This window comes from Pagrus major, chromosome 21 (assembly GCF_040436345.1).
Source record: "Pagrus major chromosome 21, Pma_NU_1.0".
NCBI classification, from domain to species: Eukaryota; Metazoa; Chordata; class Actinopteri; order Spariformes; family Sparidae; genus Pagrus; species Pagrus major.
Window position 1 is genome coordinate 16,010,730 of NC_133235.1, and position 23,049 is coordinate 16,033,778.

General features: G+C 40.9%; 1 protein-coding gene across 6 annotated transcripts in view; it reads right to left on the reverse strand.

Annotated features, from left to right (window-relative positions):
- LOC141017155 (receptor-type tyrosine-protein phosphatase mu-like) overlaps window positions 1–23,049 on the reverse strand; it is a 176,297-nt gene that overhangs the window by 19,944 nt on the left and 133,304 nt on the right. For all 6 annotated transcript variants that reach the window (XM_073491785.1, XM_073491784.1, XM_073491783.1 and 3 more), the window contains 4 exons: window positions 21,585–21,778; window positions 16,076–16,163; window positions 14,124–14,200; window positions 7,582–7,618 (listed from right to left, as the gene is read on the reverse strand). In XM_073491785.1, coding sequence (XP_073347886.1) covers window positions 7,582–7,618; window positions 14,124–14,200; window positions 16,076–16,163; window positions 21,585–21,778 — 396 coding nt within the window. The remainder of the gene's footprint in view (window positions 1–7,581; window positions 7,619–14,123; window positions 14,201–16,075; window positions 16,164–21,584; window positions 21,779–23,049) is intronic.

Below are 23,049 nucleotides of genomic sequence, written 5' to 3' on the forward strand. Positions count from 1 at the left end.
GAAATCCAGTAATTCTGTAGAAAGAAAAAGTCTGGAGTGCTCAGAAGTCAAAGAAAATGTGATGGTGCTCTTTGGTGGGGAATACAGAAGTTCAACAAAAAAAGGATGACTGATTGAAAAAACACAAGTCCCAATACATGCACTAAAAGCATGTGAACAACCAAACAAAGTACGTTGTCACCAATAAAACCATGGCCATTAATATGCTGTTACAGCAGCCTCCACTCTACTGGGAAGACTTTCCACGAGATTTTGAATCCTGGCTACAGAAATCTGCCCGCGTTGAGGCACAAAAGCTATAATGAGGCTGTCCGCGGATATTGAGTGATAAGACCTGATGTGCAGTTGGTGCTGGACTTCATCCTAAAGGTCAAGTTTCTCCACACCAATCTGAGAAAAACACTGGGGGTGCTGCCATGTTGAAACCAGACTACTGTCTAAAATATCATTATATGCTGGAGTATTAACATTTCACTGAATTGGTATTAAGAGGTGTTGCCCAAATCATAAAAGTTCAACATAGTGCCAGCATGATGCATTTAGTTCAGTTAGAGGCAAAGGGTTAAGTTTAATAAACGGCATTACCCTGAATTTTCCATCATTCTTTTTCTGAATATGTTTCTCCCTCTCTCTATAAGCATATAATATTTCATTGGTTTACCTCTATTCTTAAAAATATATTCAGGATATGTATTATTTACTTTATTCTGTTTAAAGCATACATCATGGCAACATCTTTTTTCTGATCATAACATCAAGCCAATAAAGCGCCTGTCACTGTCTTCAGAGGCAGACAGAGAGGCAGATCAACTTACACACAATAAAAACACAGGGGATTTGGAGGTATTACAGTCTTACAGCAACAATGCAGTTTATGGAGCATTTTCTTCTCCATTTTTGCTGCTCGGATCGAGCCTTGAAAAACATGTCAAATCAGATTTATTTATAGTGCTTCCAACAACAGATTCCTTGCAAAGTGCTTACTCCACAGTAGAGGGCTTAAATACTAATGGAAACAAGAGAGTACAAATAAATCACAAATTTAAAGATGAGGCTAGAGCTTGTGCATGTATGTGTGTGTGTGTGTGTGTGTGTGTGTGTGTGTGTGTGAGTGTTTGTGTGTGGCAGAGCTCAAAGTAATTACCACTACACCTCATCTGTTCAACACCAACCTTTCCACCGAACCAGACCCAAACACGTCTGCTGAACATCAGAATAAATAAGCGGTGGAGCCTTTGAATGTCTCTAATATTTAAAACTTCACTGAGCAATAATTGTGGCTTGATAGGAATTTAATTATTATTCTGGTTAATTAAAACAATTATTATTAGTTTTAATCAAGCACCAAGTGGAAAAAAAATTACTTCTGACAAATTAATTAGTGAATGCAAATCTCTGCACTTGTGCATTCTCCTGCGTTGGCCAAAATTACCTGGAGACATGAAAAATTATGCAGACACACACAGAGACGCAACACAACAACATGGCAGAGACACAAGCATGAATGTTTTTCTTCCCCGTCATTTATGTTGTAGGCAAATTAAAAAAAACCTTTAGGCCCTTGAAACAGGTGATTGTAAATCACTTTAGATACTTTTATTCGTTGCATTGTTAAGCGTTGCATTTAAAACATCTGCAATTAAAAATATTTGTCAGTGGACAGATGAGGGGTGACAGGAAACAACGGGGGAGTGAGACGTGGACGGTCATGCAACAAACATCACCCCCAAATAAAACTTACTGTGAAGTACTACTGAATTGTAAATAGACTTCTTTTCTACTTGAGCAGGAAAAAGTACGTCATCATTTTCTTCACCTATTCAAACACTGATGGAGGCAGCAACCATGCAAGACACTAGCGTTTGGGGTTATTTAAATATTCTGCAGGGAAACCTTGAGTCCTGGGTCTTTGGTGCAAGAACTGCTCAGGAACGTGACAAACACAAGAGCATAAACTTGGCCTCCAATTTCCCAAGATCTCAAACTGATTGATCATCCATGGGACGTGCCGAAACAAGTCCGATCGATGGTAGCCCCGCCTTGTAAGAACAATAAGAATACTGCTTTCGTTACTCTAGAATGAGGCTTTCATATCTACAAAGGAAGAGGGTCCTCTTCCATGGAGTCCAACCAGATCGTCCTCATCACAAAACAATGTAGGTCGACTGTGAAAGCAGAAAAGCCATATTCATGTTTCCTGGATGGTGGCAGCCTCTAATGGCTATAGTTGTTATTACGGCAGCAAAGGAGGAAGTCAGCTGAGGCAGTATAAAGAGCGACAAAGTCCACTTCCGGAGGTGGTCAGGGACGGATGGTTGGGTCGCCCAGGACTTTCACCCAGGAGACCGCTTATGTACATAACACAGGTACGTTTGTAACTGAAGTTTCAAGCCAAACCACAATGTTTTCCTAAACCTAACCAAACAGTAAGTGCACATTTAAAGTCCACTACGCCTGTCGCTGGTGTGCTTTGGGAGTCACAGGCAATCGACCTATTAAGTTGTTGAGGTATGAGGATGTATTGAGTCTGCCATGTTACATGGCTGTGTTTTCTACAGTAGCCCAGAACGGAAAAAAACAAACACTGGTCATTTGCTGTCTGTATTTCTGCATGATCAGTATGATGAAATTGAGGCAAAACAGGTTTTATTTCATATAAACTGTATATAATAATTTGATTATCATTGTAATAGTATAGTATTATTACAGTGAAATCTATTAGACACCATTTGCAGCGGCTCCAACATCCTCTTCTGTTGTTGAAGTGTGTGTTGTGTTTATTGGCTTCCATCTTCTGCAACAACCTAATTTCCCTCAGGGCATCAAGAAAATGTCATCACCATTTTAATCACTTGATTGATCAAGCCATGTTTCATTTGCTTTCTGTGGTGCCTAAACAGGTCTTGACTGTCTATCTTCTGACTGTATGCGAGCACAGCTTATTGTGGCATACTTTAAATCACTTCACAAACTCTGCAATGAAATTTGAATGAGACTTTTTTCTGAAAAAAAAAAAAAAAAAAAGACAAATGATTCGAAATGAACCATCATCTCCACAATCATATTTCTACTGCCAGCCTGTGCCAGACGGTGTGCCTCTTTGGAAAATGAGAACATCTTGCACAGTTGAACTTCTGCTGACTTTTTTCCGATCCCAATTGGATATATAGAAATTTGGAACAGGGCTCCTCAATATCTTCCATTTGTATTCCCACATTTCCTCTGCTTTGCATGATTTTTACTGTAGGACCTCAATGTCCAATTCTAGTCACTTCCAGTCTTTCCAATAACTACCCAACCTGATTGAACCACCCACTCTGCTACCTCCCACACTCATCCCCGAGGGAGGATACACGCTGCTGAGAAGTTTGGGAGAGGGAGACTGAGAAGCAGGACAGCTGGTGTGTAGGACTTCAGTAACACAATAACACTTGGCATTATATGGTAAATCATCCAATGGGGGGCTCCTGCCAAGCTCCAGCTAGCCAATTTTTGTTTCCATATGCATGAAAAGATAGAGAAAAGGTGAGGAGGATATGCTGGGCAGCACTGAACTTATTGATAGCCATAAGGTAGTGAGTATGGCTCTTGATTAATTGGTGAATAAGAACAAACAGATTTCATCAGAAACAATTCAACAGCTTTCATGGGGAAGTGGTTGAGAGATTCAAGAGTTTAGTTGAACTTTTGGTGACAACCAGAGGAATATTTGATATTTCCAAGGCTCAGATTTTTTTGTTTCCACCAATCTTCACTGAAAAATAGCTTGACCGTGTCTCTAACTTGAAAGTAAAGAGAAATGTTGCAAGAATGGATGAAAGCGTGCCAAAAAACAACACTGGTCATATTTATAGATTTTGAACCAATGACCAGAGCTACTGGGCCTGAAAAGTGAAGCCGATGTGGAAGTGCCTTAAACCAGCATTCTTTCTTGTTGCCAGCAGGGGGAGACTCTACTGGTTTCTGGTTGTATGTAAGCTTATGAGAAAAGCACCCTACTTCTCACTGGATTTATCATCTCAGTTCCTAATGAGTTTATAGTCTTAGTGTTTAGTTTCAAACCTACACAGCATGATGTTCATTTTGTAAATAATGGTCCCACTAGATCTAGAAGATAAAGCAGGGTATGCTTCAGAGCGGCTACTTTGTGATTGACAGGTTGCCACAACAGCATGACCTTGGGTTTTCAGTAGGTTAAATCCGGATATCCTCCCCAGATCCATTTAGGCATTCAAATATTGTCACTTCTGGCTCTCAAAAACCAAGACGTGACGGCCATAATGTCATAACTTGAGGCTTCAAAAACGGTGACCTACGTTTTCCTGACAACCAACCTCCTATAGTCATGTGATTAATGACTGTTGTCAAAGGCAGAAGCATCATCTTTCCCTAACCTTAACCAGGTAGTTGTTTAAACTTAACAAGACCTCAACCTTAAAACCTTAGAAATAGCAAATCAGAATATGGTCATTTGAACCTTTTAATAATTACGTGTAATCATTTCTTGATGTTTCATTTCTGCAACAACTTGTTGTTTTTTCATCTCAGTTTGTGTGTAAACAAACAAGATGCAATGTCTGCTGGCTCTGGCCTCCATAGTTTCTGTGCAGACATTAAAGCACGAGTAAGCATGTCCCCCAAAATGCGGAAACAGCTCCTTTAAACTACAGACTGCTCCATGTAAACATATTTTCAAAATTCAAACTTTTTCCAGCTTGTTAAATAATAAAAATAAACACCAATACATGTATGAATTTGTTTAAAAACCCTGATATCCACAAAACAGGTTAACCACATATTAGCACATGACTTTCAAAGATGCCTCAACAAAAAAAAAAGAGTCATCTTGACAAAGAGTCTTGGTTTAGAAACTGTGTTGAGAGCTCATTCATTTGTAGTGTTTGTAGTAGGCGTGTGTGGGGCCTAGTTGGAGAAGTTTGGAGGAGGCACTTCACAGAAGAACAACACTGGTAGAAGCTTCACTTCCAGCTGTCAGCGAGCTAATGCTGCTGTAGCAGACGCTGTGTTTTGGGACCAGGCCTGTTCCTCCTCAGAAGCAGTGAGTGTGACAGCTGTAGAAATCCCACAGCCAGGTACGCCGCAAAACTCCTGATCAACGTGCGCGCATACACACTCGCGGGCTATGTTCCCCTTTTGCCCATTAATATTACATGCCGCAGACTTTGGCATAATGTACAGTCACTTATCATTGATTTGCTCTCTCTCTCTTTCTATCTCCCAACCCTCATCCCCCGTTGGGCTTTGAGATGCTAACCTGTAAATAATAAAACTTTTGCGCTGCTGGTGACATTTGGCGCTCGTGAAGGAGGAAAGGGAAGAGCGGAGGAGACCGGAGGGGGAAAGCTTGATGAAATTGAACCCTTTCCTGCGTCATGAATATTTTCCACATCACCAGGAGGATGCAGGGACTTATCAGAGCTGTTTGTGCCCCGGCTTCAGTGTAATTCACAGTCTCCACCAGGAAGAAGCTCGTGTCTGATCGGTATTTAAACGATCTGCAGGACATAAAAATGAAAAGGGGCAAGACGGCGAACTGGGAGGGCTGAGCCGCATGCACGCGCTCAATCTGCTAAGTAGGTGAGCTGCAGTCGGCGTTGGTGAATTACTGAGAGTCAGTTGTTGTACTGCCGCAGCAAAAAAAAAAAAAAAAAAAAATTGCTGGATGAGAGAATGACCTACATAATGAGGAGTGGAGCTTGGGTGATGAGGCTTTTATGGAGTGACAGCTGTTCTACCTGCCGTTGTCACCTTGACAGTGCAAAGGGACTCATCAATAAATCCCAAACTAATGAGTGTCATTGTAGTTTATAGCATGAGAGAACGGTGACAACGTTTTCCCACATGTCTGCCATATTAAGCACACCCTCAACCACCCCCACAACCAATTTATGACAAAGATTTTTTAGCTTATCCAGCACTACTGCGAGTATCATCATTTTCGGAGCTACCGCTGGTCCCGGTGGACTTGAGTGGGAAGTGTCACTCACTGAAAACTTTACTGGGGGAGAGAAGAGACTACTTCCTCATTTTCAGCTCAACTGTGCCAATGCCCAGGTGCTCTTTTCAGGTGCTACAGTATGCACTTTGTCTGACTGAGAGAGACAGGTCTGTGTCTGGCTTTCCTATCATCTCTGGCTGCTCTTTGCCTCAGTGTCAGCAGACTGAGCCTTCCTTCCTGTCAGTCTGCCGGAGCTGATGATGAATTATAAAAGGGCCTGCTCTCCCAGAGAATACAGATGTTTCCACACACACACACACACACACACACACACACACACACACACACACACACACACACACACACACACACACACACACACACACACACACACACACACACACACACCTTGTCTCCGTTCATACTGGATGGCTCTACACTGTGAAAATCCTTATCGCACTTGCGATACAGTCGATGGAAAACGAGGACTTAATATGCGAGCTCAATGAGAAAGCAGGGGCTAATTAACTTGAATGCAAACACGTTTGGCTTCTGCAGCTTTTCATCTTCGAGAGGGCTTCTGTTTGCAATATTTCTTTGACTGCTGATCTGCATATGCATATTTTTTAAATGAAATATGGAATGCCCTTAATGACTGTGGGACAATTATAGAAGTCATAATAATACAGTTGAAATCCTTTCATTGCTGTTAAAGTGGCTCATTTTTGTGAACTGAAGCCCCGTAGGAGACTAGCCAATTGACAGACTGTTTAGTTTTGAGTGTTTGACTCGTTGGTCACTATTCACCAGGTGCTGTGCATACGGCGAAAAACGAGCGGCCGCAGCCTGATTGGTATGCCATCTCTTTTCTAAAGTAAGAGCAAACAGAGGGTTGTTTTAATTGAGACACTGAGGAAGAGAGGCAATGCACTAATAAACAGGTAATTATGCAACTCCCAGCTCCGCCAAAGCAGATTGTGAATCCATTAAGGCCTCTTCGCAAAAACGCCTCCTCCTTTTTTTCTTCCTCTGCTGATTATTTTTTTTTTCCTCTAAAGTGGTACGCAAAATCCCCATGCATGCAGCCCTGTTGTGTGGGAGAGAGGCTCCCGACGCAAAAATTCATAACAATTAACCATCAATCAGACTTAACCTCTGGGGTCACGGTAAGTGCTCCTCGCCCCTGTGAATCTGCCGGCCAGATTAACACAGTGACAAAATGTGCCTGTACATGTCAGCTAATCCATTTATTTATTCAGCTTCCTCCCAGACTGCCTGATTAATCGCTCCCACACCACCGATGGAAGGAAAAGAGGAAAGAGACAGCGAGAGAAAACGTGCTGCTCTGTGCGCTCGGAGGTCCGTAAGTGTGTGTCGGTGTGTGTGCGTGCATGTGTGTGTGTGCAGTGAGCAGTACCAGATTCCCCGAACGCACACTTGACTGAGCATCAAAGAGCAGTTTGCGAGAGCGTATGTAAACAACGACGGGGATGTTCAGAGAGATATTCGCTAACACCTGCACACATCCATCTCTCCAAACAGACAGACAGCTTTAAATTCTCACCGCCCACACATTTCCAACCCAGAGTGCCTTAGCAATTTTTAGAAAGTTTTATTCTTACCTTGAGTGGCAATGTAGTGATTTGGCCTGTGGTAGCCCTGCAGAGAGAAAAAAAGAGAGAAAGGAATATGAGAGTCACTTCACTTTCCTCCTACTCGTAAAATAGAACAGCTGTGTGGCGAGGCCATTTCTCTCAGGAAATTACACTGTCTTTGATTTTTAGTCTGTTTTCTGACAATGCCGGTTGACCCTTGCATGCAAACGCAGTTTATCTCAAACTTACAAAAAATAAACTTTACATACAGTACATCACTGCACAGAGCATATTTAAAATGTATGGAGTACCAGTAAAGATGTTTCTGCAGCAGAAATTAAATGAGTCCCCCTCCAGTCATAAATGTGTTTTTCTTCTTGTTCTTACAGTCCAATGTTTGAGCTCTACTGTGTAGAATGAAAATGGCTAGGTACCTGAAAAGATTCAGTGAAAGGACCCTCTTCGCTTTACGAAGCGAAAAATAAGTTGGTCATTACATTATACTTTGGGTGTAAAGCCCTTGACAGTTCCCTCTTTTTCTTCTCCTTGCTTTCCTGGCATCACAAGGAACTTCACTCCAACATTAGTAGTTAGTTGAGGTCCGTGAATTTCTCAGGTCATGTGGGCGGCTGCCCATGGTGCACTTTTGACATTGCATACAAAAACAAAGACTCATATCAAGTAACAATATATTAAATGTTTATTTTTGCTGTTTTAGTATGTAATGGTGAGTATTTTGGAAATAAAATATGGTTATCATTGCTTATATTAAGATAAACATGATTAGCGGCTGGGCCCCAGGAAGCTTTCCCCTTATGGGTACCCCTGGATACATTTTTGCATTTTCATATGTTCTGGATTTTTATTGAGGGAGAAGGAGTAGGTGCCATTTTTAAGGATATTTATGTTCCAATTATACTTTATTCTGCAACACACTAAAGCATTTCTGTACACCTTAATATATGCGTGAATGGGGTCTTTGACGTCACTGCTGCTGCACCTTATGGGGTATTGTTTGAAAAATGTGTGCTGCTCTCCAGAAACACTGTGCCTGTTCAGGCTGCCAGCTGTTTGCTACTGTACACCCATTCAGTTCTTTGTTTCGACATCTGACTGAGTGAGAGAAAATGCGCGACTGAAAGCCAGTGATGGATGCAGCTGGATGCATGATGCATAAACACTCTCCATCACACACTCTACATGCAGAACACCTCTGGAGTAAGCAGCCAAAGTGTTGATAATCCCCAAGATACAACTAACAGCACTGATCTTCACAACAGGCCCCTAGTCTCACGGATTACTCTAATCCCTTCAAGTTTTATTTGTCCAATTCCTTGTCTTCTCTCCAGAGATATGAGGCAGGAAACAAAACATTAGGACTTAAAGGCTCTTCCCAGGCCCTGCCTCCTCTTGATTGTCTTCTCTCCCCCCTCCACCCCTCCACCCCACCCCTGCTGCTCTGCTTATCTCCCTCATATTCAATTTAACTTGGACTGTGATTAACGCTCCTCCAATGAAGGGAGAAAGACACAAAGGATATTTTGCTCACTCTCTCTCTCATCCACCGGGCTCTTTCAGCTATTCAACTGTCCTCCATTTTTAATGACTTCTTTATCTCTGGACTGAGGAGGAGATTTGTTTGTGCTTTCATGTAAGTTCTGTCAAGTAAAGTGGAGGCCCAGTACGCCGTCGGATTAGAGGGGGGAGAGACAGGAAGAAAGGAAGGCCCTGACAATGACTGTCAGGTGAGTAGAGCTTACTATAAATGGACTCGCGGCTTCTTAGACACATGTTACATTAGGTACATAAGAGCGTTTCATCATGAACAGCACAAAGAGATAAATGCAGAAATGTCTATGTTGAAATTATTAATTGAACAGGTTTTGTTTCCAGGGATGTGTAAATTACTAAAGGAAAATTCAATATGTGTTAGGGTCTCTGTATTTTGCTGCATTGCTTACTTTAATGATCATTTATATTAATTCTTTCCAGCAACAGTGGGGTGTAGAGTGTCTAAAATATGCAGAATGAAGTGTTTTTGCCTGAGGGCATGAATCTGTATTTTCAGGCTGAATATCATTAGATAGCCCACTTCTGCTAATCTGGGGTACCAACCCTATCACCTACAGAATACATTCATATACTGCTTATTTGCTTTGCCAAATGCACTTTAGAGAAAAATGCCTTTATTATGCTCACTGGCGATGTTTCATTTATGATCCAGAAAGTGAAACATCCTTCATGGAAGTCATTAGGGGGAGCCAGGCTGGATTAGTAACAGGGCAAAGTGAGAAACTGCCCCAAGGCCCAAGACCACAAGGGGTTTCCAAAGCCTCAGATTCATTATCTATTTTTTATTTATTGTATTTCAGTTATCAGAATCAGAATTTATTGGCCAAGTATGAGTGCACATACAAGGATTTTCTTTTTCTCTTTTTTCCTTACATTTTTTTCTTTTTTCTCGCAGTTTTCTTACAAAACTAGGAACAACTGGACAAATAAGGTAAAGGAAGATAAAAAATAAAGAATGGTGAATGGTCAGGACTGTACTGTCAATAGCATTTGACAAGAAAATCAGTACAGCATAGTAAAAACACCATGGCCAAGAGTCTGTATACAAACCAGCTGTTCTAAATGTTTTAAACAGTGCAAAGAAATAAAGAATGAATACTGGATAAATATGTACATAATGTGGATGGATTATGTACATTATATCCATGTATACATGTCTATATATTACACACTGCATGCAGGATTTACATTGACAAATTATGTACAGCAAGCAGGATATATATTGACCATCAGTAGATAATGATAAGTATATGTTAAAGATGGTGCATTTTAAACTGTAAAAATATATTATATAGTGGAAATGAGTGGATGTTTTGGTGTTATAGGTTTCATACTGTCACTTGTTTTGGGGTAATTTGTCATTTATTGCTTATTTTTGTGATTAAGTGCAAATAATGCACCATAAAAAAATGTGTTTAAGGGCCTTAAGGTGGGTTATTGATTTTAAGTTGTATTACTTTTCACTTATTTCTATCTAATGTTTCTTCTCTACTTCTGGTTACTTTTACCTTTTCAGGCCTAAAATAAAACGACATGAGGAGAAATAAATCAGTCTCTCGTTGGATTCCTCACAGGTCATGTCAATAGTTGGTCAAGAGCTGAAGAAGAGGCTGGTTATATGCACATCATATAGTTTCAAGGCTATCAGGAAATCGTGTGAATAAAAGGAGGGTAACGCCTGCACACTTAACCCTGTGCCATAGAAGTTTAATTAAGACAATGCTTCAATCCCACTTGGATCTTCATCAGGTCAGACTGTTTGGCTATGTGATAATAAAATATTGAATTTATTGACCTATACCTCAATTTGTAAACAGCTAGTGTCAGAGCTTTGAGTCACTGTTGTATTCTGGCTCTTTCTTTTAATTGTACTGACAGGGTAATAAGTATCTTTTCAAAAAGCTTTATAAAGAAACATCAGAATTGAGTTATGGAGCATTTATGGAACAACTCACCGTGACATTGTAAAGACTTGACATGACAAAAGAAAAAAAAAGTCATTTTTTCCACTGTTTAACACATTTCATCATCAGAGGTTAAATGCTTTGGTGACTGTGCAGAGCTTCTGTCAGTAAATACTCATGACACAAGCCAAAATGGTTGGGAATCACTTTTGCAGAAGGCTTTGCTGAATGTCAAAAAAAGACCGCTTGTTCTGTATTGCATATAACACTGTATAACACCATGGCCTCTATGCTAGACTTGAACGTAATCATTAGGAGACAGTAAGGGTTACCTAAGTGACTTGATTTCTGTGCACAAGGTAAACTCTGTTTAACTTCAGTTTACACTGCACAACCACCAGCAAGCCTCTTTGTGCACAGCAGCACGACTCTGCAGACAACAAGCTATTACACTATGTTTCCTTGCCTCCTAAATGCTTATGAAAATACTCAATCAGCTGCTGCGAAAAGAAACATACCCGGCTGATTCTGCTTACTCGTACATGACTCGAAATAATCGGCAGTATAATAGAGTACAATAACAAACACAGTGGGAAATGTTCTACACATAAGAGTTTATTGGGCAGGACAAGCTTCTAGATGGGTTAAAAAGCTTTCTGAAGAGCAAAAACATCATTACCCATCTGCCTGCATTTCTGCTAAGTACTTTTTCAATGAAGCTGGCAGAGCAGCGGAAATCCTTTTCAATCAGGAGCCTTTTTAATATGCGTATATTCTTATCTTATAATGGGGCCCTCGCTATTGTGAGAGTCTCCTCCGCAGCGGCCCTTTCTGCAGCATAATGGGCTATAAACTGAATAGTGGGAAAGGTAAATAATTTAAGCCCCCTGCATTTGCCGTGGCACACCTTGCATTATGAATTTATGTTTGAAGGCGTAACAAGAGATTACAAATTACCGCATTAGAGGGGCGGGGGAAGAGAAGATGGGAGAGGGAGTGAGAGATCTCTCCTGAGCAGAAAACCACTTAGGACGTCAGGTACATCACCAGGCCATTACACATGGAGCGGAAGCATCTGCTCAAAGAGGCCAATGAGCTGCTGTGTCTGGTCACATCCTGCTACTAACCCTGCTATCAACAGCAAATCAGGTCAGGTCTATATTGTGTGAGGTAAGTGGGTTAGATCTGTTTTCGACGGGAGGCATGTCTCACGCCACTTTTTAATGACTCTTACTGAGTGTAAAGGTGTGCACAGTCACTCGGGTTGCATGTAAGTGCTGTGCTGCGTGTACTCTCCTGTGGTAAGATGTTTAACAGAACCTCTGTATAAAACTGCTGTGTCTACTATTCACTAGTATGTCCATGATAGTTTTTAAGTGTCTAACAGTAGAAAAGAAGGCAGCTGCCTTGTGTGGAGGTGCGACTGAGAAGCAGCTCTGATCTTTCTTGACCGTCCTCACCAGAAAAGGACAACATTGGCTACTTGTTCACTTGTTTCAAATGACCAGATGTGACAATGCAAAAAAGCAGCAGTTTGTGACAAAGCCTATTAAGAAGGAGACTGATGTGTGGAATATGAATTAACCCTCAAAGACCTCGACAATGTCATCTGTTATGATTTAATAACATTTCTAGTAACTCTCTCTTTTGGACACATCTATGTGGTCAGTAAATTAGATAAAGGATTACACCAGTTTTTCCACTAAAAAACGACAAGGATAATAATATAATATAAATGGCTGTAACTTGGTAAGGAAAGGTCAGAGGCAGACAAAAATTCATATTGGAAGTCTAAAACATCCAAGTACATCTATTTAAATAAATAAATGACTCTGACTGAGTCATCATTAAAAAAAGAAAATACATTTGGGAAAAAATCGTTTTTTTTTTAGATCTGGCAAATTCCTCCATTCTCAGACAAGGTAAATGTAAAACCAGGACTTTAAATGAGCCATACTGAAACTTAAGATTCTCCTGAATCAAATTTGTTGATGCTGACTGCAAGAAAAACAAAACAAATACAGAGAGAGTCAGGCACCCAAAAATTTGTTTCAGGCTCTTAAGGTTTAAGGAGTCTCACAGCCTGAGGAAAGATGCTGCTCTGTAGTCTGGTGGTATGGTAGTGGATACTTCTGTATTGCTTGCCATACGGCAGCAAGGTGAAAAGGCTGCGGCTGCGGTGGGTCTTTTTGGGCTTTGCGCAGACAGTTCACCTCACTCATATCACTAATGCACAGTAGATGGGTACCAATGATGTTCTGGGCAGTTTTTAATCACCCGCTGTAAAGCCTTCCTGTCCTACACCGCGCACTAACCAGGCCAGTTTTCAGTCATGATGCTTTCTATTGTTCCTCTATGAAAGTTAACGAGAACTTGGCACAGGAATTTTGCTGACTTGGGTTTTCTAAAGATATAATGACATTTCTGAGCATGACGGATTGACTATGATGTTGATTCTCAGGAATCTAAATCTAAATCTGGACCATAAAGGAAGCCAAAAACATTAATTTTAGTGACAGCAATATAATCTGTGGATGACCTTCTTGTCATTTTGGTATTCTAAGTTGTTGTATCTTTCATTTGATAGATAGAAGTTGATTATTGTCATGTAAAAAAAAGCAACAGAAGAGTTGGAGTAGCCAAACTAATCATTTTTGATTTTTGATTCATCATTATATCATTTTAACTTTTTAATGAATTAATCATCCATGGAACTTCTCTCCTTTTTTCTCATTTTCAGTTCTCACGATGTGTTCATGCTGTTGTTCAAAGCAAGGTCCAAAACTATAACCTCAGTTTCCCCTGAGTGCTGGTTTGCCTTTTCTCTCTCCCAGTGCTGTCAGCCTCTGATCTTCATTCCTCTTAATATATCCAATGAATAGAGTGCTGCAGCAGCCCTCTAAAGTTGAATATAAAGGCACTGTATGTGTGTGTATGTGTCTGTCTGCATGTGTGTGTGGATATGATGGGCAGGCAGTAGGGGCTGCTTTGTCCCTCAGGCCCCCCGCAATGGCAGCACCAGCGCCCTCTCTCTCCCCGAGAGGAAGCGCAGTGACCTTTGCGTTGGTGGCGCTGGCTGGTGTGTGTACTTACATCAACGTAATTTGCATTAATGTAATCGGAGCTCTGTTCCCCCTCCAGGGCCTGCAGCCTGACACGGGAGTGATCATCTGGAAGAGAGGCAGAGAGGAAGAAACCAGCGTTGAATTAATCATATTAACGAGGGCAACAGGAGAAGAAAAGGGAGGAGAGGGTCGGAGAGATAGACAGTAAAAACAGAGGAGGAGGTGATGGAGGAGTGGAAGAATGACCAGACTGGCATCATCACACTGTGGCACAAATGAAAACAGAGTAATAGAAATGCAACATGGCTGATGAATGGCTGCTGTCATGTGATTGAGCCTGTATGTCAAACACAATGTATACATCCCAAGTCTCTTATATGGCATCCATGATTCCTTCATTTGCACCCTTTCCTCAGAAAGTCCACACGTTCTCTACTCAAGCAGAAGCACAGAGCCTGTACCTGTACAGATACAGGTACAGGTACAGGTACAGGTACAGGCTCTGCAATGTACTCAAAGTATAAAAGTAAAAAGTTTCCCTCTGAAGGACATTTCTACCGGCCATTTATTTGTAAAGCTAACTGAACCTCACGTCATATTAATATGATTCAAAGACTATCAAACTTATAGGTCGAATCAGCAGGACTTATCTGATCTGTTCGTTAACGCACCAGAAAGATAGTTGATTGTTGAGTCTCATTCACAGAACGTCAAATATCGACATTTTGGGTTGTTCAAGCGCCCCGAGCCGTGTGTGATATGCACTGATAGGTTGAAATCAGTCTTGTGATGTTTGAAAGGCGGCATGCATTGATGCAAAAATAAATAAAATCGATAAAGCCCCTTGAATGCATTAAAACTAAAGAAACAAGCCTGTTTTGAAAATGTAAGAAGAAGAAAGTACAGATATTTGTGTTAAAATGTAGGGAAGAAAAGTACAATGTTGTCAGAAATATAAATACTCAAGTACAGATACCTAAAAATCTACTTGAGTGTGCTAACATTGTATTAGTATTTGTAGTATTTGTAATTCGCTACTTCCCACCTCTACTTTTCCTTCAGCCTTCCAACCGAAGATGGAGAGACGCAAGGAAACCATGTAAAGACAGAGGAACTGAGGAAATGTGTTTTAAGAGTTTTCCTCTAAAGCGCCACATGGAGCGACATACGCCATCTCGTTCAAATGTGTTTGATGTAGGGGCGGAGAATCGTTCAACGGAAAGTCTTCTGGGAAGGTTGTTCATGTTTATCATTGTTCATGGGTCGTCAGAGATTCCTCCTCGCTGGCCGGAGCACACAACAGTGCAGAGGGACGGCCTGCAAGATGGAGGACCAGAATGACTTCTGGTAAAAGCGAGGAGTAAGAAAAGAGACTTGGAATGTATCCTGTGATGCTGCTGTCAGTTTGCAACCTTGATGATATTAAATAAGAAATTATGTGCTTGAAACTTGCTTAATGGAAGACCTAATAAACCTTCGAATACTTATTTTAAAAGTAAGTAGTGAGGGTAGAGCAAGAACACAATACAGCTATTTTGAATAAGGACACATATTTAAAGTTTAAGTGAAAACCATGCAGCCTTGACTCTGGATCACGAACATTTTCAAAGAAATGGAATTCTGTAGATCTTCTGCATTCTTAAGTTGCCTCATGTAACGTAAAAGACACTAAAGTTTGGATAAGTGATTTGAATTTCTTGCAAAATCAAATTCAGCATCTTGTATAAACATTGCAGAGGCAACGTGTTCTGTGCCATATGCTGGCGAAGCTTATTTCTCACAACTGAAAAGACACTGCCGGAAGATGAATATAAAAGTAGATTGGAAAGGTCAAAGCTGCTCTCGTTGGCTGATAATAAAACTCTGTTTGAGCAGCTTATAGTTATCCAGAGTCACAAGCCCGGCCAATAAATCAGCCTGAAGAATGGGGACGGCACACAAAAAAAACTCATGAGCGCTCAGGAGGTGCTTTGTACACACATGCAATAATATTCCCATATCGGTTCTTCATGCGGTTCTCATCCTTCTTGGCAGAGTCCCACGGCGCAGACTGTCCTTCAAAAAAGCTCTGAAAAGACAGAAAAACAGAAAACAGAGAGAAGAGAGATGAAATATGGTGTCATGTGTGAGCACTCTAAATGATAACCAGGCTAAAGCAAAACATAGCCTCCCTTTTTCAGCTCTCCAAAAAAAGGAAGGGAACATTTGCAATAGAGAGAAAGACACACACAGAGAGAGATATTCACATCATTATTAGACATGAAACACAGAGAGGATGGTGGATCCCGGGGAGCTGTGTCAAACAGGGAGTGCCATTAGGGCAGAGGCAGTGGGTGTCACTCTCAAACCTCTCCCCCTGCTCCTCTCTGCCGGGTGGGGCCACCGCAGCGGCTGTCTGTCTGCCTCATCTGAAGGACTCAATCAGCTCGTCGCGGGGAAAAATAAAGCCAGCTCATCGTCTGCAGATCAAAACTGCTCTGCTCAGATTACCCTCATGAAATATTTATCATCTCTCGCTGGGGAGATTTCCATTCTGGTGGCACACCAGGCACAATTAAGCCAAATTATGAAAATACATCTCCACTGCCAGTCCACCGCTGTTCAGCAGGGGCGGGTGGGGATGGCTCCAAGCAGACTAGACCGGACAAAAACACGCTATTGTTCTGGCTTTTTGATAGTCAGCTAATGCACATTTGAAAAGTCAGCTAATACATTAGAATGCAGGCCATCTGTGAGTTAAGATTCGAGAGCATTTATCGGAGCTCAAACAGATTGTTTGGAGGGTTCACTTAAGTGGGGTTAGCCAGTCTGAGAGAGCTGGGCGCGTCGTCTTCAATCATCAGTGTTCTAGGATTTGATGGTTTCATTCATCTCAGCGCTACGGCAGGCAGCAGGCCGTTTGTCTAGCAAATAAAAGGTCCCTCAGACACGCCACAAGGACATATTCCTGTATTAAGTCCTAAGGATTAGTGATTTCTCTGAGAAACAGCTTTAATATGCTAAAAATATGTCCTATCCCTCCAGTGAAGATGGAAGCATGTCTTAAAGATGAATTATACAGGCCTCTCCTCCCGTGGCAGTATGTCTTGAGTAAATGCACGGGCCAATGTCATTCCCTCTGTCACTCTGAAGGATAAAGGTCTAATATCAAGCATCTGGAGACAAATCTTCTTCAAGCCGAAAGGCGTTACCTGGCGACTTTATAATACTTCTCTCTTAAACTGAGTGACCCTGCCCGTCTCAGGCGGTATAGTCTCATTCCTCAGGCTGTTTAGATCCTGAATTCAGAAAAAAAAAACTAATTATGGTGATAAAGTAGTTCTCAAGAGGAAGAGATTATATGAAGGCTTTCAATTTAAAGGCTATAAACTCATACTGGGAATAATTAGCTAACTAAAACTCATTGAAAAACAATGGTTGGCTCCATCTGTAAAAACTATTCCCGAGCAAAGGTCGGTGTTGTACTTAATTTTAATGCATCTGCAGGTAGATTTTCACCATCCTCAAATTACTCCCATAGGTCCAGTTCACACTTAGTATGTTTTTAATTACAGGCTACCTGCTGTACTCCTGTCCCAGCAGAGTTTGTCTGAGAGGCTTTAACCACTTTTGTGCATTCACTCACTCTGGGAAAACCTACATAAAGCAGCAACAGAGCACTTGACGTACACACCATGGCAAAGTCAAAGAAATAATGGGTGTCAACACAAAGAAGAGTTGATTCTGAAGCAATTAATCATTTACCATGTGAGAGAAGGAGACTCATTCAAACTGACTAGTGTTCATTTGTGGTTGGAGCTTATTGAGTTTCTCACAGTAGGCTAGATGCAACACATTTCCCCTTCACATGAAAGCAGGCTGAAAACAAGCGAAATACAATCACAGCATAACATTTATAAACTTGTTTTCTGCTCACTGTTCACTCACTCAAACTGTGCGTCAACATGCAGAATAATTTGGACATGCAGATAATTAAAGTTTCGACCAAAAATGGCTTTATAAAGCTTTTGCAAAGTATAAAACAAAGTATGAAGTGATGCTGCGTCTCATCTGTTTGGTCCAAACTGTAAATTAACTTTGGTATTTAGTTAGTTTGGCTATGTGATAATAAAATAATGAATTTATTTACCCAAACCTCAGTTTGTAAATAACTAGTAGTGTCAGAAATGGATTGTTATCGGCCAAATTATTCAATTATTTTATTACTGAGTTATTCTGGCACAAAAAGCTTTATAAAGAAACATCAATTAAGAATTAAGATGTGGAGCATATATGGAACAATTCACAGTGACATTGTAAAGACTTGACATGATAAAAGTAAAAAAAAAAAAAAAATGTCACCGCTTCACACATTTGATCATCCGATGTCAAATACTTTGCAAAGCTTCTGTTGGTAAATGCCCTTTTCAGACTAGATCATAAACGTGAGATGTTGTTATCCCACAGGGCCAACAAGCACCATCAATCTGTCAGGTTCGTGATGATCATCTAAAAAACTCACAAATAACCAAAAATATTGGCTTACCTCGTTTATCTGATCCAAAGTTAACGTACAGAATAACAAGAAGCATGGGTCAGAGAGAGATATAGTACAGTGTAAGTCAACAGGTTTAGAGGTGCACTGGGCTCCAATCTCATCATCAGAAATAAACGGTTTGAAAGGGCATTAACCTAAAGACAGATTGATATAGAGAAGACAGCAGCCGAACACAACATACAAATGAATCTCTCTAGCCAAGTTAGAATGAGCTCCGTTCCACACTTTAAGCATCCCATGGGCCTTTTTTGCAAAAGGCTGTGGACGGCGGCGAGGGGACGGGGGGCCAGTAGTTGTTTTTAATTAATTGTGGCGTTGCTTGTGTTTGATTGACTGTTAGGTGTCCGTGCAATGCTGGCCGCATGAACCCAAAACACCTTTATCCATAATGGATTAGGCCCGGAGGGCAGCCCAAAGCACTCCAGACCCTCAATGATCTGATGCTGCAGGTAGCAATGGGAGGCCGCATTATTTAATTCTGCAGTCATAAGCGGGAAGTGTGGAGTTAATTACTGATAAATCTGGCCCACACATAGTAGAGCTAAGCAGGGAGGGAGAAGAGGAGAAAGAACGCAGGAGGTGTAGATGAGTAAATTAGAGTACAGAGAACATACGGTCAGCGGGTTAAAAAAAAAGATGTGATGCAAGTTAAAAGGGACAGTTCAACCAAAAACAACCGAAAATACGTGTTTTTCCTTTTACCTCTCTATCTAGATTGTTTCGGTGTGAGTTGTAGAGTTTTGGAGATATCGGCCAGAGAGATGTCTGCCTTCTCTCAAATATAATGGAACTAGAAGGCACTGGGATCCGTGGTGCTTAAAGGTGCACTGTGTAGTTTTGGGGAAGACATTTTAATCGGAAAGAAAAATATCTTAATTGATTGATTTTTTATGCTTAAACAAACTAAATAAACAAACTCTCTTTGTTTTCATGACTGAATAAACTGAATAAACAAACTGACCTTAAAAGGACAACACAATTTCATACTGTTTTATCTTATTTATATGTGGCGGACCATGCCACCTTTTTTAGCTTCAAACAGTGTTCTGGGGACCTTATTTTCCTCTGAGAGCAGCTTGTTTATTCAGTTATGGAAAGTTTGTATTATTACCTCCTTAATTTCTTAAATATTTAAATTCTGAGTTTGAATTTCTTCTTCAAACTACAGAGGGGCCCCTTTAAATCCCCCCCAAAACATTTGAAAGCTCAACAGCAACTATTTTCTTTCTATCAAACTACACCCAGCAACCGTATCACCTCCCAGAAGTTGGAGTGCATCTACTCATGGAAGAGGCGTTCATGCTCGTGAATATTCCTTGCTAGCCTCACGTCCGTCCATTCTGCATGGTGACACAGTTAGTGGGTGTAATTTGGTGGTTCGAGCACCACAAGCTGGGTGCCAGCTAGTTCCATTATATTAGATTGAAGGCAGACATCTCTACTAGAGTGTGGCCTGTGCTGCATTTTTCTGTCTGAACCCAACTGAGTCGGAGAGAGTACAGTATTAACCGATCCCACTTGAACTAAACGCAATGAGTTGAACCTTGCAATGACTTTCTGTCCTTCCATGCAGACTTGTCCAGCTTTTGCATGCCTGAATATAGTTTGTAGTGTCTTAAAATATGAATGAGCCTAGTGATAGTGAGTTACTTACTACAGCTTCATTCACAGTATTGATGAAACGATGAAACTTAATGATGTGTGCTGTAGCAAGTGTGTGGTTGAGCAAGTGAGAGAGAGTGAGCGGAAGAGAGCGAAGGTGAGTGCCCGCAGAACAAAGGAAAAGCAGTGAGGCTGTCAGTGAAAAAAGCAGTACATTTAAACTTTAAGGATGACTCATTGTTACCATGGTTACTGTTTACCCTGTTTACCCTGATAACAGACATGTACAATTGTAGATTATCATGAAAAGATATTGTTCTACACAAAGATACCAAAAACATGTATATATTTATGATGTGACCGAGCGTAACCCAAACCCAAAAACATCATTGCTAAAGTTTTGTACCTTTAAAAAAAGAGAACGTCAGGATGGGGGAAGATGAAGAAGAAAGACAGAGGATGTCAGAACAAAAAAGTGGCAATGCTATCAACAATAAAGGGTGATGTCAGATAGAAAGACTGAAGCCATACAGATTAGGTATTTAAAAAGAAGAATTTAAAAGTATAGCTTGAAGCCAGTCTGTTACAATGTGGCATCAGGGTGAGATGAGGCTGGCTGGTGTGGTGTTGAAGGATGGTGAGGAGCCTGGAGCTCCGCCAAGCCCCTGCCAGCCTCCTGCACTAATGAGAGGAAATGAGAGTGATGCTCTTCTGGGGCAAAAAATCTTTTGTTTTGGTGTCAGCGATAGGCATGGTGTCAGATTACCATTGCTGTTGTGTGACAACAGTCTTAAGAGAGCAGCCGGCTGCTGTCGCGGGAGCCTAATCGGACTGGATTCGGATAAAGAGGGGACATGGCTAACACACAGCTAGCTGTTCCTCGCGCTTTTTTTGTGTGTGGGGTGGGGAAGGGGTTTGCATTTCAAGTTGGTCTACAGCTGAGTCTCCGAGGGGGAACTGGGACAGCAGCATTTGACACAAACACACGCGCACACACACACACACATATTCGCTGCAAACAACAAGGAACAGATGAACAACAAAACGAATCACACCGTAAACACACTGAGACGGGGTGCATTAACAATTTATCATAAAAGTGCATCTGGGGAGAAACAAAACAGTTGTGCTGTGCGTTGCAAAACAGAAAGAGAGACAGACAGAAAGAGAGAGAGACAGATACAGAGAAAGAGACATGGGGCTGTACACCATGACACAGATGAAGCCTTGTATTAGACTGATAAACATTCCCACTCAAGAAGCTCCGTGGAGATGTTATAAGTCTATCACCAGGCTTTATTTGTGTTTGCAACCTTTGTTGGAGGGGGTGACAGCTGGGTTGCGTCCTACCTCGTACTCCTCCTTGAAGCCGTAGCCCTCGGCGCATTTCATCTGGGTGATGTGCTGGAGGAGGTCTGCCACGCGGATGGCCGGGTGCAGCTGACCCGTCTGATACGGCACGTCGACCGGCTCCCGCTTCCTCAGGGAGTGAGTGTGTGACTGCACCAGGCTGCTGGTGTCGCTGCCCATGTTCTGGCTCTCATCTGTGGGACATAAAGAAAGAAACAGGCCAGAGCAGGTCAGGATGGAGAGGCAGGAGATAGCATTTATTTACCCATATATTGTTATAAGATAGGTGACATAGTGCTTGAAGCAGGAAATGGCAGTAGTGTTTGATTAGTTTATCAATATATACAGTAAAGTTACATAGGTGTTTTCACTCACACCAGTTCATATCTCACAATTGTTCCCATTAACAGATGGCACATTATCTCATTTACTGTTAAGCATTATGTCACCGACCTCCAGATTGACAAACAACTCTCAACTAGTAATCTGTTTGTTATGGATGGTCACAACAACACAACATCATTGAGTAATAGGATGAGTCATGTGGTGGGAAGGTTCAGGTCCATCTGTCTCAGTGTGTGGCTGGAAAAATATTTCATATTACAGGCCTACTGCACTGTACGACAGCCTATAGCCATTAGAATACAAGGCCCCTAAGTGCTTACACTATTAACATTTAATACGTAGAGATGTTCCAATACCATTTTTTCCTTCCTGATACCGATTCCAACACCTGAACTTGCGTATTTATCAATACAAGTATTGATCAGTTACCAGTGCATTAAATTAAATGAATAAATAAATAAAGACAGCTGTGTAACCCAGTATGGATGTGATGTTATTTATATCATTGTTGTATGGCCTGACTCAGGTTAAACTCTTTGTAAAGCATAGACAAATATCTACAGAGAATACCTACAACTAGGGCTGGATGTTATGGCCTTAAAATAGTATCGCAATAATGTATACAAAATCAAATATCACAATATATTTGACCAAATACCTCAATATCAATATTGCAACAATATTGTAGAGATTACTCTTTGACACTATGACATGTTTTGATAAATAATAATAATAATAATAATAATAATAATAATAATAATAATAATAATAATAACGATAATAATAATAATAGTAGGTGGGTAAAGGCCAGAATTAGAACAAGCAGAACAGTGTGGTAAGTCCTGAAAATGACATCACTTTACTGTAATGCAGCCTTTAAAATAAGGAATAGACAACGCTAATGTCATATCATAACAATATACAAAATCTAAAATGATATATACATACAGCTTGCTTTTGCTTTCTAGTTTGACAATCAGTAATAACAGAAAAAGAACATAACTATCAAAAAAATGTAAGTTTGCTGAAACGCTTGAAGTTACACAAGTCGCTTGCCATTTTTGGCATTTCTGGGGAGCAGCAGGGTCCTATCTCAGGATTACTACATTTTGTGGTAACG